The following is a 21,354-nucleotide window of genomic DNA, read 5'->3' on the forward strand; positions in this document are numbered from 1 at the left end:
CCTCTGTTTCCTCCTCCAAAACTTAACCAATCGTAACCAAATTTGGAAATCTAAATGATTATGAAATTATCTGTGTCGGACCGTTTTGCTTTTTTGGCTAATTGATATCAGTTTTGAATGCCACGCCTCTCATTGCGGCATAGTCAATTAGGCCATTTTGGTCATTTTTGAAGGGCTCTAGCGCCTTAAAAAACAAAAATATCAAAGAAAGCAAAACGGTCCGACACAGATATTGACAATATTAATCTGTGTTGAAAAAATCATTGCTCTAGCTTCAAAAACCACGGAGGAAAACGAGGAGTACGTTTGTATGGAGGAATGACCACTCCCGTTGGCTCTTAACTGTACATCGGTGGACCTTATGCCTTTTGTAATAAGGTCCACCGATGTACAGTTATTAGTGTTGCTGTTTGTACCTATAAAAAACTCTGTATCTTTAGGTATTTAAATAAAACTAAACAAAATCTACCCTCAAAGGGCTAGGGGTAGATGAAAACATTACATGATCAAATAATGTAGGTTAAAGTCAGGTTAGTCAGGTCGTTCAGTAAAGTAAAAAAGTAAAGTAAAGTAAATTCTTTATTTGCATTAAATGTGGTTAACAGTAGGTCTTATTGTAATTATAAGTATCACACATTTAGCCGTATATAGCATGCAAAAATATGTACAGATATATCTTAAATAAATCTATTTACATTTCATGCAATCTCTTAATCAGTCAACAACAGTGATAACACATAAAATGATAAAATAATAATAATAAAAAGAAAATTGTCATTAGCTATTGTGGAAGTCAAAATATTCTTTAATATTGTAAAAATTATTATCTAGTAACCAGTTATACAATGTCCGTTTGAATCTTTTTACGTCAGAAATTTCCTTAATATCTAATGGTAACTAATTATAGACTTTAATTGACATTATGTGACAGTTATTTTTAAATAATGCACTTTTACATATTGGCCCTATTAATTTTGTAGGATCTCTGGAGCGTAACCTTGAGTGACAGATCCAGGCGCTTTTGTATTTGGTTGGTTATGTTATAAAACTGTTATAACTGGTATAAATGTTATAACTACCCGAAAATGTCCAAATTGTGTTTACTTTTATTTAGTAAATACCTAATATATGAAATAATTGTACACCGAATTATCCATGGACAATATTTGACACGAAATAGACCATTCAGTGGTCAATGATGTTTCTACTGACACGGATCCACCGAACAAGGCCAACTGCCATCACCACCACACAACTCACGCCCTTATGCACATAAACATAGAAGTGATAGTTGCGTAACGCGTCATCGCGTGCATTGTTTAGTAATGCCAGTTGCAATGCGCGAGCATTCGGAATACTGATTGATGTTATGTCAGAAGTTTAAACTTGGGTTCATTTATAGGCTTCGCTTTAAGGTTTATTACTCGTAGTAGGTACACTAGGTACAGATGTACCTAGTGCGTAATTGTTTTCCATCGTATTTTGTCGGAAACGTTCGAATTTGTCATGCTACTTCAGTTAAACTCAGTACCTACCTTTTGTATCGAGTCGAGTCTGACTGAAATAGCAAGACACGTTGGTACGTTTCCGTGAAAATACGATGGAAAATAATTATGCACTACCTACATCTGTAGATGCTTTATGGCTGCGGTCGGCACCCTGCGGCCCGCGGGCCGCATGCGGCTCGCGAAACTGTCACTTGCAGCCCGAGAGGCGCCTTGGCTATTTGGTATGTAATAGTGACAAACAACAATGTCTCATAAAGTCATAAATATTAACAAAGTACGGCCCGCGTCACCTCCGTTAATTACTATGTGGCCCTTGGCTGCTAAAAGGTTGCCGACCGCTGCTTCATGGCATTATTTATGTTTTGAACGCGTATTAGTTTGTGAAGTTACGCCTAGGTAATACTTAAATAAAGTTACTTATACAGCGTGTCTTTTTATTACAACCGCAAATTGAGACGAGGCTTAATTTTCAGTGCTATAAGATTTTTTTTAATTATCCTTGTGATATTTGTGACATCGCGTCAGTAACTGCAACTTAGAATAAAAAAATAAAAGTCGTACATATTTTTTTAAACATGGAAATTTATTAATTTGGGCCCGTACCTACTAAAAATCATGAAATTCGTGTGATGACTTATGGATGACCCCGCCATATGTGGGGGCCTAGGTATGTTCAAGTTTTAAAAATATGTAATGCTAAAGGGTTATTTTTAACCTTGGACCTTTTAGACCCGCCCTACCCTCAAGAAAATATGGGAATAAATAAATCTTCATAACCAACAACTCTAATAACATGTTAATAAGCCTAATGCATTTACATAACGCACCTCCGGTACAATGTATGAATACAACTATTCACACAAAGATAAACAAACACGTTTTACATAAAATCCACTATTTAAACATTCACGTCAATAAAAAAAACAAATGGCGATTTACGAAACAAATGCGTACTATACAATGTGAGAATAAATAAATATTTACTATGAGTTATACAACGTTTGCCGATGTACGTGAGATACGCGTTTTCTGGGTTACTGGGTTTGGTATGGTGCTGCCAAAAAGTGCTGCCATGTGTGTAAAAATATGTTGCGCAAAAATACGTAAAATGTTTAATGAGGCACTCCTTGTAGTTACCGACATTGGAAACCTCTGTACACTGAAAAAATGTTTACGTAATTGTAACAAAATACTTATTATGTTACTACTTTTTACAGAAAATATGGAACTTGCGTAACTTGAGTTACCTACCTGTTAAAAGTCGGTTTTAGGATATTGAGCAAAATTTATTTGTTTATTATAATAGGAACTCATCTTCTTCTTGTGTACATTTTGTGTCTTCTTTTGTATTATTATGTACCTATTGTTCCATTATAAATAAATTTTAATCTTTACTCATCTTCAGTATTTATTTTAATTTTTTAATCAGTTTGACTATTTTTTGTCAAGTGTATCTTTAAATTCGTGTCATCTGAATCCACCACCACCACCACCAAACCGTCTACGCAAAATTAGATTTTATTGTAAATAATTTGAAATTCTTATTTTCCCTTCCGCAACTTTAATGTTTCCTATGTTGCTAATTTAGACAGCATATTGATTGATCATTTGGTTTTCCCCATTGACATTTATATAAGGACAGCTGCCTTACGGGCACAAAGAATGGTGCTAGTCGAGCGGTGTTACTCACGAATTCGAGCCAATCGTGCCGTCTAATGGCTCCTCTACACCATCGTGTAGAGCGGCGGTCGGCAACCTGCGGCCCGCGGGCCGCATGCGGCTCGTGAAACTGTCACTTGCGGCCTGCGAGCCTCTCTGGCTATGTAATATTGACAAACGACAATGTCTGATAAAGTCATAAATATTAACAAAGTGCGGCCCGCGTCAACTTACTCGTCGTTAACTACGCTACTAAAGCTACACAAAAAAAGGTTGCCGACCGCTGGTGTAGAGCATTCGTGTGGAGGGCATTTATGCGTAAGAGGGAGCAAGTGATATTGCTATCTCATTCTACCGCATGGCTGCGTCCCTTGGAGTGGCCGGCGCTGGCCTATCGTGTAGGTATAGGAGCCATAACGCAACTAGTTGCGACCAATCGCGCGCGTGGTGCGAACTCATCGACCAATCGCGTTGTGGTGTGGCGTTAGACTGCACGATTGGCTCGAATTCGTGTGCGGCACACCGCTGTACTGACTCCATTCTTATTGCACGTAAGGCCCGTTCTATTATGGTTTTCCCTGTTCATTTCTGACGGAAGATCAGCGCTGCGGTCTCCGCAGTATTTATGCTGAGTTAGCGCCTATTCTTTAAATCTTTACCACAACACATGACCCTCCACTTATGTAAAATATGTCAAATATGTAAATTGCTATTACTGCTATTAGTGTAAAATTGTATGTTGCCTTTTTCTTTTTTTGTCTCTTGTCAACTTTCTTTTTGTCTCTTGTTATTATTTATTGTGTCACAAAGCATGTAAGTTGTGGTTGAATAAAGATTTTATCTATCTATCTTTATCTATCTGACGGAGGCACGGGCGACGGCGGTGGGCATAGTAACCTCAATGTATTACTTCACAGGAGTACGTCCGATCTCTAGCGCGGTCCGATCAAGAAGCAACACAGCGGCGGAGCCTCGCTGCTCCAGTCCTCCCGCCTCAACGTCAAGTTGGACAACCTGCTTGACCAATCTACCAACATAACGACAAAAATGCCAACTCGTGCCTACGTTCACCCAAGAGAAACCTCTTGACGTTCCAAAGCCTTCTACCTGTCATCTTAGTTCAACAACACGCCAATAGATGGCGTTACTCTCTACGTTATGAATTTCGTTACAACTTCCAAACAGCAAACATTGCTAGTAGCCAAACATTGCTAATCAATTGTATACAGGCGTCTAAACTATGAACTGTCACGCTGCAATACGTCCTTCTGGAGTCACGCCCCGACATTTCTATAATTTTCTAATAACAAAAATCTTTCTTTCCAGTGGACATTACGCTACCCACCGCGGAAGTCCCACGTGCGACGCCAGCGCACCATCCCGGCCAGCACACCGTTCTTCTGCCAAGAGTCTCTGGCTTTTGGCAAGAGTAGGCAGCCTCCGACGTCGGTGCACCGGCTACGGCCCGGCGACATCGATGTGGTGGCTGCTTTAGGTACCTATAACTACAGACCTCTCTCTCTCTCTGTGTGATCTTCTGCCTTCGGTGTTTCCAACCACAATCAGTTTTTCCAAACTTTCGTCGCCTCTGCGCACAGTGTGTCCGAAATATGAGAGGATCCGTTGTTGACATATGGTGGATAGACGAGTTTTCACTCTGATGAGCTGGGTTAGGATTGATGCATTAGTACGCCTTGCAGTCCAAGGCTATATGCTGGGTGGGAAACTGTATAGAATACAAAATCGTACAGAATGAAGAGCCGGCGTGGTGCACAAAATAACGACCTCATGTGGTCGCGACCCCCAGTCATGAGGAATCGAGAAAGAAGAAGGAGATATACGAGTAGATAAGATAAACCAGCCTAGCACTGACGAGAACTATTAGTGGAGCTAACTACACGGTGTCAGCTATCAATTCTATAGATGAGTGATATAGACGTAGCGATGTCAATTAAGGTAGGTACAGTCGCCATCAGATATATCCGAACGGCCAAGGTGCTAGAGTCGGACCAAGAAAAGTCTGCAGCGGATTTGATAGCCCACGCAATGTAATTGTTATTTAAACATTTAAAACGTCATAATTTCATAGAAGTTTGACGTTTAAAATAACACGTGCACTGCGTGGGCTATCAAATCCGCTGCAGACTTTTCTTGGTCTGACGATAAATACATCTGAACACGCATCATACCTTGACAATAAAGGCCTATTCAGATATTTGTGAGCGGGCTTTGATGCCTTACGATATTTGATTGATCAATTAAATTGGTCGAACGTGAATAGTCGTACCTACTATTTATCAGAGCGTTTAGGTACATTTGCCGGTTACCTATTAACCCCCTTATTCATAAAACTTTACGGGCCTGATTTAGTTAAATTATGTTTTATCCCTTTCTTGCAAATACATAAGTCAAAATGACAGATAAAGACAAACGATTTATAGCTAATTCAGGCCAGTAACGCGTTTATGAATAACGCCATTAGAGTTTACACATCGAACATATGCATATATGGCTTCATCATATGATGGAACGAGACAAATAAAATAATATGATCTTACAATGCTAAGAGATGAATCTTGAGTAATTTTGATATTTGATTTGTATGATGTTTGTTTCACAGGTGACTCGCTGGTGGCCGGGAGCGGTGCCTTGGAGGAGTTCGCCCTCGGAGCCTTTGTGGAGTACAGAGGGGTTTCGTGGTGTGCAGGTAATATTAATGTCCATATGTCAGGTGAAAAATTGTTTCTACTGGCAAGACTAGAAGTTATCCAATAACTAAAATAATATGGTGAGAATGAGAGCACTATCCGACGCATATCATATTTAATTGTAGCCCTCCTCTTTCCGCATCTTAATCACTTAATTGTCATTTTTGACAGTTATCAGAGCGTCAAATACTTAAACTACCTAAGCGGCAGGTGAATCAGGTGATGCCACTTGAAATGCAAATCCAAACATCCTGGCCTACGCAATAGTTATGCTTTCATACCCGGGGCCGCCCCGTAATAGTTCAAAGCTAGAGTTGGTACGCACAATCGAGTCTAAGTTAGAACTCAATATTATGAGACTGTGCTGGAAAGACTAGAGACATAATTGAGTCGCTTAACTTCAAACTCGGGTAAATCTATTTGTCGGAATTATGCGATTTAGGTAATAGGGTAGATATTTGCTGAGAGGGTTGAATGGAGTATTGTTGTACCTAAATGTACCTAGTGAAAATTGAAGTAGGTACATATAGGTACATGTCTACTTTGTTTATCTAAACCACGAATTATGTGAAATTTCCGCGAGTGACATGCGCTGAGATAACATATCGAATAAACTGAAAAAGTAAACAAAAAGAATAAAAAAAAGTTTACAAGGTTCAATTAGTTAATTTAAGTTTTATCCCTTTCTTACTAATATATAAGTCATAATGCCAAATAAAGACAAACGATTAATAGCTAATTCAGGCTTGTAGCGCGTTTATGAACAACGCCATAAGTATATACTCTGGGCTATAACCGCGAAAATCGAAATTCGCAAATTGCGTGCATCTTTCCCTGTCACTCTAATTAAGCCTTCATTGGAGTAAAAGATAAAGATCCCCGCAATTTGCGAATTTCGGTTTTCGCGGTAGCCCCCCTGAGGGGTCCAAAATTTCGTCTTTACCGCAACATTAGGTATTCACTGCAATGTGCGTTTGAAATTCCTACATTTGACTGGTCCGTTTCTCTGAGGCCTACCGCAAACCAGGTTCGACGTGTTCTCTCTCTGTCGCACTTGTAAATTCGTAAGTGTGACAAGGAGGCAACACGTCGAACGTGGTTGGCGGTAAGCCCTCAGATTATGGCACATCGAATAGCAAGTCAAGTACCAGTACCAACTTTAACCCGTAAATGTCGCCCTGGGACAATAGTGATTGCGGGGCAATGCATTTATGCAACGTTGCACGGTGGATGTGTTAACCTTTCACATGTGTGTGGTGGCATAGACTAATATAAGTACCTAAAGAAAGTGTGGTAACTCCATACATCAGTTTTCTTACCAAAGCGCGCGTTATTTCGTAGTCGACATCTAGCGTCAAGTAGCGGAATTTATCAGTACGTACCTACTGCTAGTTGACGATAGATGTCTCGGCGAACGAAAACTCTAATGCCACACTAATGCTCAACAATATTCAGCTAATATTATAACCGGATTAACTGGAAGTCTATTTTCAACCCCTTCTGCTTATACCTAATGTTAGTTGTAAATTGTTTTAGTAGTACATTTTTCGTCAGTAGCTACACTTGTGCCATCTGGTGTCAAGTAGGGGTACTGATAGTTCCACTATTTGACGTTAGATGTCGACTACGAAATAACGCGCGATTTGGTAAGAAAACTGATGTATGGAGTTACCACACTTTCTTTACTTATATTACTATACAACGTGACCTTAACCATTGGACAAACCCTGAAATCCCACGTAGGGTTACCTACTTCTCAGAAATGCTCTAACGGTAATATTTTTTTAATTAGAACAAAAGATAAAAAAATAAATTATCAAACAAAAGTTACTTCCAATAATCGACAACAAAAAGAAACATACTGTATTAATCATGGCAGTGCTTTTGACAATTTGTTTGAAAATGTGCGGCAATGATGACATTTGTCACAAGTCAGAATCTTAGTAATGACTGTCATAAATAAATAATTGGCCAAGCACGAAGTCAAGACTACGGTGTTCAGAGCAAAGAATATAATACTCACGTTCAGAGCACCGTTCCCTTTCTCTATACGCCTTACTAACTCTATGTGCTATTGTGAAAAAAAAAAACACAACGACAGTGAAGAACGGAATTCTTAATTTGAATTTTTTCAGATAAACTGCAATAATAAATATGATTCTTACTGAGCACATTGAATTAGTCAATTGGTTGGAAAGCCCGTTCGAAATTTAAACTTATTTGCAATATAACTAGTGGCTCTGTGAGCTGTAGACCTCGCGAGCAGAGCTTGAAATAACATGGTGCTAAGAGCTTTAAATACACCGTGTTTTTTTTTGATTTCCGTTAATTTCAAGGGTGCATTCCTGAGCTTAAATCAAGTAACTTTCTCAAAGACACCGATGTTCTAATTAAGTCCATTTCGGAGATAATCCATAATTATTTTTTTTACTATAAGGCCTCTACAAGCGTGTACACTTGCCTTAGGGCCGGCTTACATATTGATTAGTGTTTAGAATGAGTTCATACATTTGCTACTAAACTTAAGTACAATATCGGTCGATTGATGTACGAAATTACATTGATATGTCACAGATTTCAATTGTTTGGTTGAGTTAAATGTAATGCCCGTGTTACAACAACGCTATATGCTACATTTAATTACTTTTTAAACAAAAAAAAAACAAAAAAGAAAACAAAAAAAAATTTTTTTTTTGAAAATTCACTATGCCGTTTAGTTCTTATAAACGTACTTAACTATACCCCGAAGTTATCGGAATTCAATAAAAACACGGTGTATAGTAAATTAAAGAAAAACAATACGAAATTTATGTGTAAAAAAATACAAAAAGTTATAATATCCCAGCATACAATTACTGGGGATCGAACCCAGACCCTCTGTGCAAACAGAAAAAGCGAACGTTTACAAACTGAGCCAAATAGTTCTTAGATGGGTTGACGAAATTTAGCTACTCCTTCTCAAATTAAAATTAGTTAAAATTAAATATCTAAATACCGCCTAAACCAGCGATAATTTTTTTCTGCCATTTTTGCTATTAACTCTGTAAACATGTTTCAAAAAGAAAAAAGTCTTATGATATCGATACGACTATTTGTTTAGGCGCCAGGTATCAAGACTCCGCCATTTTTAAAAATTTCCAAAAACCGGATTGACAAAAACATTTTATTTAGTCATAAAATTCGGTCACAAAATTTCACGAGAATCGGTTAAGAATTGCGACCTGTAGAGGAGAACATCCGGACATACGAAAGCAAAATGCCCGAGTCAAAACGTAGACCTTCGCTTCGCTTCGGTCAATAAGGTTGTATTTTGTAGATCTCTCTCATACTTATAGTAGGCTATTCAGAAAAAAATTAATATCCCACAAAAATAAGCAAGCAGAATTAAACTTTGTATCAAAGACATAAGTCATAAATTTCAATGCCAAAGTTTTAACTAAGGATAGGTACCTCACACGATTCTTACAATTGAAAATAAAATTCAGCCTAACCCTCTAACCCCATAAATTTCCCCCTAATATCAGAAATAAGCAGTTTCGACTTATTCACAGTGTTAGTGATGGTACTTGCCATAACTATTCCAAATTTTAGGTACCTACATCAAACGGTCTTTGAGAAAAACGCATTTAACCGATTTGCAAGACCGAAGTGATCCCATAAGAGCACCGTGAACAAAGTTTTGTACGGTGCTCTAAAAGTCGTAATTTGTTAATTTCTTCGTAACCGCTATGGAAGCGCAAGATTCAGTTTTTTTTACAATTTTTGAGGCGCATTGTCCGATAAACAATAATTAAATAGTACAAACCCTAGTTTAGACAAAAAAGTTTTAAGAAGTGTGGATAGTATTTACTTTTATCAAAAGAAAACCTAATGCCTAGGATTCGTAACGTCGGGAAGATTAACCTTTGCGGAACGTTACATTTGATATTTACCAGCACTGTATTGCCTTTTACCTAGCCTAAACTGCTTAGTATATTTTACATTTCGAAATTAATAAAAATAAACGTTGTCCTTGTCTAATGTATCATCTAAACCCTCCTTTTCTTTCTCCTTCTAATTGGCCTTGCTTTAAATGTTAATTAATCATTTCAACATTTGTCTGATGCAAATATTGCACAGCACATGCATTAATTCCATTGCATTAATATTTCTGAGACACGCAAGGCCACTTATTTTTATTAAACTGCACTTAAATAATTAGCTACGCGAGTGACTATCATTTTGTAAAAATATACCTGTACGGCTACCATGAATTGGCATTTCACATTTACTTACGTGAAATCAGTGCAAGCAAGATGGACTACAAACGAGTTCACGCAGTCGCTAGCGTAAACTCAAATGTCAACTCATGGTAGCCGTATACGGGGAAAACGATAATCGAATCGAAATTATCACGTGAATTTTCCACATTTTCATTGGAGTTTGTTGATAAGGTAACGTTGTAATAAATAAAGAATATTGAATACTATTGTAAAATAACTATTTTGAAACGAGATCAGTACGGTTACCATCAGTTTGTCACTGACATAAACGCCGTCGAGAACGTAATTTACTTTCTATACATCCCGTTTGCACTAATATGCGAGTGCGAGCGAGATGTATAGAAAGTAAATTACGTTCTCGACGGCGTTTATGTCAGTGACAAACTGATGGTAACCGTACAGGTCTGCCAATGGTCAGTTTCTAGCCCTCAATGTACCAAACTCTTAAATTTTCAGGAGGCGAAGGCACCTGGCGCGAGTACCTAACCGTGCCGAACATCCTCAAATTGTACAACCCGGGACTACGCGGCTACTCGACCGGCACGGGCGAGTGGCTCGCACGTAACGCTCGCATGAACGTTGCCTTCCCCGTGGCGTCAGACCAGGACGCACTCAAACAGGCCAAGGTACATGCCGACAAGATTTGGTCTTTCAGGAGGCGAAGGTAACTGGCGCGAGTACCTAACTGTGCCGAACATCCTCAAAGTGTACAACCCGGGACTACGAGACTACTCGACCGGCACGGGCGAGTGGCTCGCACGTAACACGTAACGCTCGCATGAACGTCGCCTTCCCCGTAGCGTCAGACCAGGACGTACTCAAACAGGCCAAGGTACATGCCGACACGATATGGTCTTTCAGGAGGCGAAGGTAACTGGCGCGAGTTTCTCACTTTGCCGAACATCCTCAAAGTGTACAACTCGGGGCTACCATTGCTTCTTAACCTTCGGGATTAAAATAGACACTCGGAAAACATATCTAAATATTCGGAACTTGCTGATTTTAGTTTGTCATCTCAATATTATGGTTTAAGTACTAAAAAAAGAACCCATTACATACCATTACTGTATTGTGCTATGTGGGATGTGGGTCAACCACTCACAAAATCCATATAGAATTCGCACGACACATTTGTCCACCGCACTATTCGGCTAAACGCTTTTGTGAACATGTGATCATCTTACTATTGTGTTGCCCATTTGTAAGCAATGTCAAATGTCAGTAATTTTTGCAAGTGATGAAAACGTTAACGAAATGTAGATTTGTAAGAATGTAAATCTAAAGTGCTCATTTGAATAAGTGCAGTTCATCCACTTCTAGTGGCCGTATTGACTTAATGTTCAAGTTTTTGTAATATACATATTTAAATAGGTACGACGAATGTTAAGTAGTACAGACAGCAACTCAGCATTAATAATAACGATAAGAACGACGCGCCAAAAATACCTGACTCTCTAATTAATCTATTACACAAAATATACACATATATAAATATCTGTATTATCTCTACAGTTTGCTATCAAAAGCATGTGCCAGATTCTAATTAAAATTGCACAAGATTAATTCATACACGTCCCGCCCGAGCTCGATCATTAGAGACTGTGCAGTCGGTGCTCCAGTCGAAGATCCTCAAAACGGATCGAAAGTATCGAAACATGTCGAGCATTTATTCGACTTTGAGTAAACCCGTTTAAAATTATTTTTATATGACATATGTATATGTTTTCGAGTCTCACGGGATTTTTATAGTTAACATTCTAATTGTTTTATATTATAGGTAGAAGAGACCTATCTTTTTTTTACCATTTTGAGTAGACTTATAGATTCATCGGTTTCTATTGGTGCTGACTATACCTTATGTTATTAAATTGCCGTTTGCGTGGATTCTTCATAAAAATGATACAAACACTTATCTTACGTGTGTCTAGGTTAATAAATACTTAAGCAATAGTACTTAATTAAAATTGAATAAAATCTTGAAGTTGGCAGTTACTTGGTCATTCTTTCCTCATCCTCATCAAGGTACTCGTTGCTTGATCAAGCCTATAGAACAGAAATAGATGATAAGTAACTAACTTGGCAAATAAGGCGCGCACATGCGAGACGGAGTGATAAAATCGAAACTTGTTTTGATAGTTTTCATTCAGTGATTCATGAACGCAGTCATTTAGGTTATCGTGTTTTGTTACTAATAACTTGCGAAACGCAACAATGTTGTACTGTCAAAGACACATCGTTTAGTGGATTATAAATGTAAAAGCCCCAGAAGCTATTACGCTACTCTCTTTTAGATTAGACTAGTGATTCTTATTTGACCGAAGCGAAGCGAAGGTCTACGTTTTGACTCGGGCATTTTGCTTTCGTATGTCCGGATGTTCTCCTCTACAGGTCGCAATTCTTAACCGATTCTCGTGAAATTTTGTGACCGAATTTTATGACTAAATAAAATTTTTTTGTCAATCCGGTTTTTGGAAATTTTTAAAAATGGCGGAGTCGTGATACCTGGCGCCTAAACAAATAGTCGTATCGATATCATAAGACTTTTTTCTTTTTGAAACATGTTTACTGAGTTAATAGCAAAAAATGCAGGAAAAAATTATCGCTGGTTTAGGCGGTATTTAGATATTTAATTTTAACTAATTTTAATTTGAGAAGGAGTAGCTAAATTTCGTCAACCCATCTAAGAACTATTTGGCTCAGTTTGTAAACGTTCGCTTTTTCTGTTTGCACAGAGGGTCTGGGTTCGATCCCCAGTAATTGTATGCTGGGATATTATAACTTTTTGTATTTTTTTACACATAAATTTCGTATTGTTTTTCTTTAATTTACTATACACCGTGTTTTTATTGAATTCCGTTAACTTCGGGGTATAGTTAAGTACGTTTATAAGAACTAAATGGCATAGTTAATTTTCAAAAAAAAAAAAAATTTTTTTGTTTTCTTTTTTGTTTTTTTTTTTGTTTAAAAAGTAATTAAATGTAGCATATAGCGTTGTTGTAACACGGGCATTACATTTAACTCAACCAAACAATTGAAATCTGTGACATATCAATGTCATTTCGTACATCAATCGACCGAGATTGTACTTAAGTTTAGTAGCAAATGTATGAACTCATTCTAAACACTAATCAATATGTAAGCCGGCCCTAAGGCAAGTGTACACGCTTGTAGAGGCCTTATAGTAAAAAAATAAATTATGGATTATCTCCGAAATGGACTTAATTAGAACATCGGTGTCTTTGAGAAAGTTACTTGATTTAAGCTCAGGAATGCACCCTTGAAATTAACGGAAATCAAAAAAAACACGGTGTATTTAAAGCTCTTAGCACCATGTTATTTCAAGCTCTGCTCGCGAGGTCTACAGCTCACAGAGCCACTAGTTTGTAGATACTACTCAAACACACCTCCTGTCCTTCAGATCCTGGTGGCTCGCATGTTCGCAGCCCCCGACATTGACGTCGCTCAACATTGGAAGCTAGTCACCATATTCCTGGGTGCCAACGACCTCTGTTCCGCCTCCTGCTTGTCACCCATCGAGTGGTCACCACTGGCACATGCCAAGAAGTTGGCACGGGCGTTGGACTACCTCCACGCGAATCTGCCGAGAACTATAGTCAACTTAGTACCTGTTTTAGGTAAGATTTCATCAGTCATCGACGTGATTTAACACAGGAAAATAGTCACCATATATTACTCAGCGCCAACGACCTCTGTTCCGCCTCCTGTCTGTAACCCATCAAGTAGTCACCGCTGGCACATGGCAAGAAGTTGGCACGGGCGTTGGTCTACCTGCACGCCAATCTGCCAAGAACTATAATCCTGTACCTGTTTTAGGTAAGATCTCATTAAACATCGACGTAGTTCAACACTGGGAACTCGTCACCATATTCCTCGGCGCCAATGACCTTTGCTCCGCCTCCTGTCTGTCGCCCATCGAGTGGTCACCGTTGGCACTTGCCAAAAAGCAATAATTTTATGATTATCAAATTAAGAAAGTTAACTTCAGCTCCTGGAGTATAATTATGTAATTTTACAGACGTATCCGTGTCCGTGCGTGTGCGCCGGCCCGCCATGTGCAGGCTGATGCACCCGCTGTTCTGCACGTGCTTCCACCGCGGCGGCGGCGAGCTGCGCGCGCTGGTCGCCATGACCCGGCTGTACCAGAGGGCGGAGGCTATGCTGGTATGTGCTTCATGTTGTGTCGGGACGCCTGGCTGGAAACAGGCAGTTGATCGTCTTTCACGTGAAAGATCCTTTTGCGTAGTGAGTACTCTGTGTTCTGCACGTGCTTCCACCGCGGCGGCGGCGAGCTGCGCGCGCTGGTCGCCATGACCCGGCTGTACCAGAGGGCGGAGGCTATGCTGGTATGTGCTTCATGTTGTGTCGGGACGCCTGGCTAGAAACAGGCAGTTGATCGTCTTTCACGTGAAAGATCCTTTTGCGTAGTGAGTACTCTGTGTTCTGCACGTGCTTCCACCGCGGCGGCGGCGAGCTGCGCGCGCTGGTCGCCATGACCCGGCTGTACCAGAGGGCGGAGGCTATGCTGGTATGTGCTTCATATTGTGTCGGGACGCCTGGCTGGAAACAGGCAGTTGATCGTCTTTCACGTGAAAGATCCTTTTGCGTAGTGAGTACTCTGTGCTCTGCACGTGCTTCCACCGCGGCGGCGGCGAGCTGCGCGCGCTGGTCGCCATGACCCGGCTGTACCAGAGGGCGGAGGCTATGCTGGTATGTGCTTCATGTTGTGTCGGGCAGGGTTGGGCAGTACTTCAATTACATGTATTTGAAATACAATTTAGTATTTTGTATTTGTATTTCAAATACTACCTGGAAAAGTATTTTGTATTTGGTACTTCAAATACTGCACTCACATGTAGTTGGAATTTTGTATTTCAAATACTTCAAGCTTCAAAATACATTTCTACAAAATACATTTTATTAAATTCTATGATCCTAAAATGGAACGTTTTTTTAAATATAATGTACTACTTGTACGAGGGCAAATAGGTACAATGCGCGAGCTATTCTGCGCGGAACTTTTCGTCAACAGCCAGGGGATAGGGTCATTGCAGTAGTTTCCGTCCATGCTCTAGTTTTCGACCACTTGACAGATTAGCAAATAATATATTTCATTTTTAATTTACTATTTGCGAAATGTTTATATTGTTTAGCTAAGGATTGAAATCAGTCCAAAATTGTGCAGCAATGTAGGTTTATATTCAAATTTCGTCAAGTGGACGAAAACTAGAGCTGGACGAAAACAAGCGCAATGACCCTATAAGTTTTTAGGAAACGATATTCGTTAAAAAAACTAAATGATTAAACAAAAAAAATGAAAAGTATTTTGTATTTTGTATTGAAACCTACATTATTTTAAACACTGTAATTTGTATTTTGTATTTCAAATACCAGTCACCAAAGTAGTTTGTATTTGGTATTTTAAATACTTTTTAAAATGTATTTTGTAATTTGTATTTGAAATACGTGGAAGCCAGTATTTTGCCCAACCCTGCGGGCTCAGCACGGTTCCATTTTTATCGACTATCACTATGCGCGTCCCTTTCGCACTTACATACTTGTTAGAACGTGACAGGCATGGTGACAAGGGATAATAACGCGACCGTGCTAAGCCGCCTGGTGTCGGGACGCCTGACTGGAAGCAGTTGATCGTCTTTCACGTTCATTCCCTGTATCCTTTTCCGTAGTAAGTACTCTGTGTTCTGCACGTGCTTCCACCGCGTTAAAATGCCCCAAATCAAAGATATCTTTGTCGAAAAAGCTTTCGAAATAGAAAAACACTAAAAATAATCTTCGATGTTACAGTTTACAGTATCGCCTACAGTCAGCGTCAATAGTAACGGATGAAACAACACGCCAAACGTATCTGCCATCCTGGATAACTTTTCCCAATAGAGATAGAGTCAGACCAAGATAACTCTGCAGCGATTTTTTTAGCACAGACGTACAAGTGTTATTTTAAACGTCAAACTTCTATGAAATTATGACGTTTAAATAACACTTGCACGTCTGTGCTCTACAAAACGCTGCAGTTATCTTGGTCTGACTCTAAGTACATCTCTAGGGTTCGTGTTAAAAACTATCTGTTGCAGTCTAATTGTTCAACATATCGTTATCGACATATCTCTTTTTGTTTCACTGTTAAGAATGGTCGATACTTTTGATGCTGACATACGCACTAAAATATATTATAACCATTTCAATTAAAATTGGTATAAATGGTAGGTATAATAGTTGAAAAATAGTCAAGACCTTGACAGCCACGAGATTGGTTAAATTGGTCGCCATCAGATATATCGGAGCGGCCAAGGCGCTCACAAATATCTGAACACGCCTCTATTGTCAAGGCGTTACAGTGCGTGTTCAGATATTTTGAGCACCTCAGCCGCTCCGATAATATATCTGATGGCGACTAGGTATATTTACTAAGTTGCACACTAAAAATTTCACTGCTCATAAAGTCCGTTTACTTGTAAATTATGTAAATAACTTTATTATGAAATAGTTCGTGTGGTCATGTTTGCAGATCTGCGATATGCGAATCCGTGGTCCGTGACTCGAATGTGGATAGGGTAAACTGGGAATGTGGGACATGAAAGAACTGTGTTGAAAGTGTATACCTATTAGGTATTTTGCGAACTGCTGATTCATAAATACAGCTGAATCTACAACATACGTATCAATCGTTTAATGTAATCAACTTTTACTGGTCGTAAAGTCAGTGTTCATATTTGTAAATTATGTAGGTGGTCATGTTTGCAGACCTGCGATATGCGAACCCGTGGTCCGTGACCCGTGACTCGAATATTAAGTAAACTGGGAATGTGGGACAGGAGCTTTCCTGTGTGTTTCTGAAAGTTATTGCAAACAAGAATATGATAACTTGATAAGTATTTAAAATTTGCATTACATTTATATTTTGAAAATTCAAAAAACGTAGGAAACGTAACATCCCATGGATGTATGTAATATGGAGAGTGGAGACCAATAATCTATAGGATTTTATTTTACTATACTTGGAGTTACCGTGAGATAGTTCGTCATTAGTTACATTTCGAAGGAGGCTAAGAATGGGCGGTACAAAAGTTACATTCCAAACGAAGTATGTAATTATTATTTACATTTATATTAAAATATTTTTTAATTTTAAAGGTCGATTACTTTAAAGTAAATTTAGGTAAAAGGACTTTAAATGAATCATGCACAGATTTAATTTCTACTTTAAATAAGTTCACCAAGTTACATATTTTAAGGACCGTTTTTGGACCATACTGGACATAACTGATATCAGTCATAACCAGAAATTAACGCCCATAACTTCCCTTACGTATCCCTTAACTTCCCTTTTTCAAAGTGTTGGCACTTAAGGAGTTAATACAGTCATACAGACCCACTTATGGTATTTTCAGGTGGAAAGCGGCCGTTACGACACTCGCCCCGACTTCACAGTGGTGATACAACCCTTCATGCGTCTGTTCAACGCGCCCTGGCCGCCCTCCGCTAATCTACCACTAGTCATCCACCAGTCCTACATCACACACGACTGCTTCCACTTCTCGCAGAAGGGACACGCTCTAGGTAACAGTTCCACTCTGTCTCAATACAGGCAAATTGGTGAAGCGTAAAGCAGTGGATGTGAATATGGGGCTTCGCCGGATTCTTTTAGTGTAAAGGCGCCGCAAGCGGCCGGCACTGGAGCTACGGTAGTACTATTAGTTATTCTGTGCTGGAGCGCCCGAAGCGCGCTCCTAACGTCCTGCTTCGCTCGGTTTATGATAATGAAACCTCAGGTGGACGGCATTGGAGCGCGCGAAGAGCGCCTCGAACGTCGAGCGAAAAATTTGCCCAACTTTTTTTTACATAAAGCAATTTAAAATCTTTAGAGAGTAAAACGAATCTTAAAAATTAAAGAGTCTCCATTAGGCTTTGCTACTTACTCACGTCCATATTGACCAACCTTTAGCGTAGAGACATTGGCGGAACGTCTTGTTAAGATTAGTTTTTCTCTTCAAATTTCTATTCAATAGAATATAAATTTTAGAATTTTGATTTTTCACAATGTGAAATGTTATTAATAGCCCCCCTATTATTTCAGCGGCTAACCTCCTGTGGAACAACCTGCTAGAGCCAGTCGGTAACAAGACCGATGACGCTGAACCTGTGTTACTCCGCTCATTCCGCTGTCCCACTAGAGAAGCTCCCTTCATCTTCACACACAACAACTCTAGGACATACCTCGAAACTGGACGCCAAGAGGGATACGACGACTTATGACAAAGGGACGAAGTCTTTAACTCAAACATACTCTATGACCAAAAAGTGTGACGAAATGAGAATCAAACTATAGTTTGTCAAAGAACTGTCTCATTTCAATCATAGATAGAGAATCATACTATTTTTGTCTTACACTAGTACTATCACCCAAAAGAAAAGGATGAGTATAGTTTTCCTGGTTCTTACTGACTGACAAATTGGTTTGACCAACTACTTATAAGTCAGAGATTCCCTGGGGCGGGACACTAGAGAGGGGCGCCGTGAGGCAATCCTCCGGCTCCTCACCACGTTAACTATCTATTTCGAATAACCTCTAGCTCTAACTAGATTAGGGCGCCACCACTGAAATTTTAAACTTGCGAGTGAGTCGCTTAACTTCAAACTCGGGTAAATCCATCTGTCAGATTATGCGATTTTGGTATTAAGAAAAGGTAATAGGGTAGATATTTGCTGAGAGGGTCCAATGGATTTACCATAGTTTGAAGTTAAGCGAATTGCGAAAGTGCGCCGTGGACTGTGACCGCGGACTGGGACCGCGGCCGTGTTTCATGCCACTGCGCCGCACCTGCGAGTAAAACGGACAGACAAGTGCACAAGCCAATCATCCGTTTTTTTCATGCCATATCGGACCATGAAAACTCGGACTGCCGGACAGTAAAATTCATTGTAGTGCACAATCGCCCGAAGGGTTCCATACCATTACGCAAAAAACGGTAAAAATCATGTATGTTGGAGCCCCACTTAAATATTTATTTATTTTGCTTTTAGTAGGTATTTGTTGTCATAGCGGCAACAGAAATACATCATCTGTGAAAATTTCAACTGTCTAGCTATCACGGTTCATGAGTCAATGAACCTGGGAACCTGGTGAGTGGTGGTGGCGGTGAGTGAATGAGCCTGGTGAGTGGTGACAGACAGACGGACGGACAGACGGACAGCTGAGTCTTTAGTAATAGGGTCCCGTTTTTACCTTTTGGGTACGGAACCCTAAAAACGTACTAACAGGCTGGATATTATAACAAAATATGCACTGTCTAAAAAAATGGAAATATTCTTGAAAAATTGTTTTTTTTACCACTTTAGTTTACCGTTTTTTCTACAAAATAATTATATTATTCGTAATGTTACCTAGGTAAATCATGTGATTATACATGTAGTTAGTGCGAGTGCCATGAATGAAGCTTTTTGAAAGATAATAGAATAGGTAAGTACAATGAAATTAAATGTCCGTGCTTGTGAAAAAATTAAGAAATTAAATTAATTGTGTTTTATAAAGAGCTTTTTATTTTCTAAAAACTCTCGGCCTTTTCCCAAGAACATCAAGAAAGAAACTCAAGTAATCTTTAATAAAAATTAAGACGCCTACATTTATAATAACAGCAAATTCTTATATCAACGTTCGAGTATAAACTATTGGCTCTGTAGGCTCAAGCAGCAAACTCAATAAATGTATGGTTCCTCTATTTTGATTTTTTTTAAACTGAAATTTCACGAGTCCGTTGAGAATTGCGAATTGTAGAGGAGAACATCTGGACATACTAAAACATTTTTGTCCAAGATGAAACGGAGACCTTCGCTAACGCTTGGTCAAATAAGTAATAGTAGGTACCCATTGCCGTAGATTTCGGCTCTAAATTTGTCTATTTAATCCCTGAAAGAAAATAATTAGTGATTTAAATTACCTAGTCAAGTTTCATTAAGTACATCAGTGCATTCATTACATAACATAAGCATCACAGAGACCTACAGCTCATCAAGAAATCATCATTATCATCAATCATCAAGTTATAGGAGGAGACCCTGCCTAGCATTGTTTCGAGTTGCATCGATTTCACGGGTCACCGCGAGACGCGCCTTACAGAGCCTGTCGGCTGTTGTGACTGCTTACAGCTGATATTATCTAAATTCTAAAATATCTTGGAGACCGAGCTTTGCTCGGAAAACATATAAAAACTCAAAAATGCGCGTTTTTCCAGAGATAAGACCTAGCTAGATCGATTTTTCGGCCCCGAAAACCCCCATATAGCTAATTTTATCGAATTCGTTAGAACCGTTTCCGAGATTCCCGAAATATATATATATATAAATAAACAATAATTGCTCGTTTAAAGGTATTAGATAAATATGTAGGTAAAAGATTAAGTTCAACAAAGTTTTTATGCCGAACCCCGCCGAAACCGAAACGGAAATACGGTCGAACACAAGTAAATAGTGCAGTTTGTAAACAACATAAATAACATAATGTTATTCAATTGGTTTGAATAGTCCAATCGATAAGTAGGTAGGCACTGCACTTATGGACATTACAGTAACAAGCAGCAGTTGTTTCTGCAATTGATAGGGCACTGACGTTATTATAAATCAATCAGATCGTCCTATTAATTAAATCTAATTAAACGTTGGGGCTCAAAAGGTGGGGGTAAAAAGGTATTATGTCCGATAGTTCTTAATTCGCTGACATAAGAGCTATTTTTGAGTACGATGAATACACCCATATTTTTACACTTGACTGACAAGAACAGATTAATTAAGCTTACATTTGAACTCAGTGACATTTGAACTCTAAAACTCTGTTCTCGATTTAATAATGCTGTCAGCTTAGCTAGAGATACCTATACGTTTAGTTGTCTCCGCCAGATTAATCTGGCAGATCTGACGGATCTGACCACTGTTAGTATATCCATAGATGTTAGTGCAAGCGAGATTCACCGAGAGTTACGTCAAATCAAAATGAGATTTGCAAGAAAGTGAATCTACTCAGTATATACAGCTTAGGTAAATTTATTGCTAAGTGCGGAGTCATATACCACATCGATGCAAGGGAGACTCATGCTAGCCCTAGGGCACGACAGTGCGTGACCACCCTGCCCTACATGACTAAGTATACCTATTACCTACTTACATTAGTGGTCATAATTCGGGTGT

The 21,354-nt window shown here is 39.1% G+C and overlaps 1 protein-coding gene and 1 long non-coding RNA gene across 2 annotated transcripts in view; one reads left to right on the plus strand and one right to left on the minus strand.

Annotated features, from left to right (window-relative positions):
* LOC134792043 (uncharacterized) overlaps positions 1 to 21,354 on the minus strand; it is a 314,893-nt gene that overhangs the window by 173,050 nt on the left and 120,489 nt on the right. The window lies entirely within an intron of this gene.
* LOC134792281 (phospholipase B1, membrane-associated-like) lies at positions 1,642 to 19,362 on the plus strand. Its single transcript, XM_063763550.1, has 8 exons — positions 1,642 to 1,729; positions 4,465 to 4,662; positions 5,788 to 5,874; positions 10,594 to 10,763; positions 13,556 to 13,772; positions 14,174 to 14,319; positions 17,565 to 17,733; positions 18,251 to 19,362. Exons 1-8 carry the CDS (start codon positions 1,642 to 1,644, stop codon positions 18,427 to 18,429), a joined length of 1,254 nt encoding a protein of 417 aa, XP_063619620.1. The 3' UTR covers positions 18,430 to 19,362.

Source organism: Cydia splendana, chromosome 7 (genome assembly GCF_910591565.1).
Source record: "Cydia splendana chromosome 7, ilCydSple1.2, whole genome shotgun sequence".
Taxonomy (NCBI): domain Eukaryota; kingdom Metazoa; phylum Arthropoda; class Insecta; order Lepidoptera; family Tortricidae; genus Cydia; species Cydia splendana.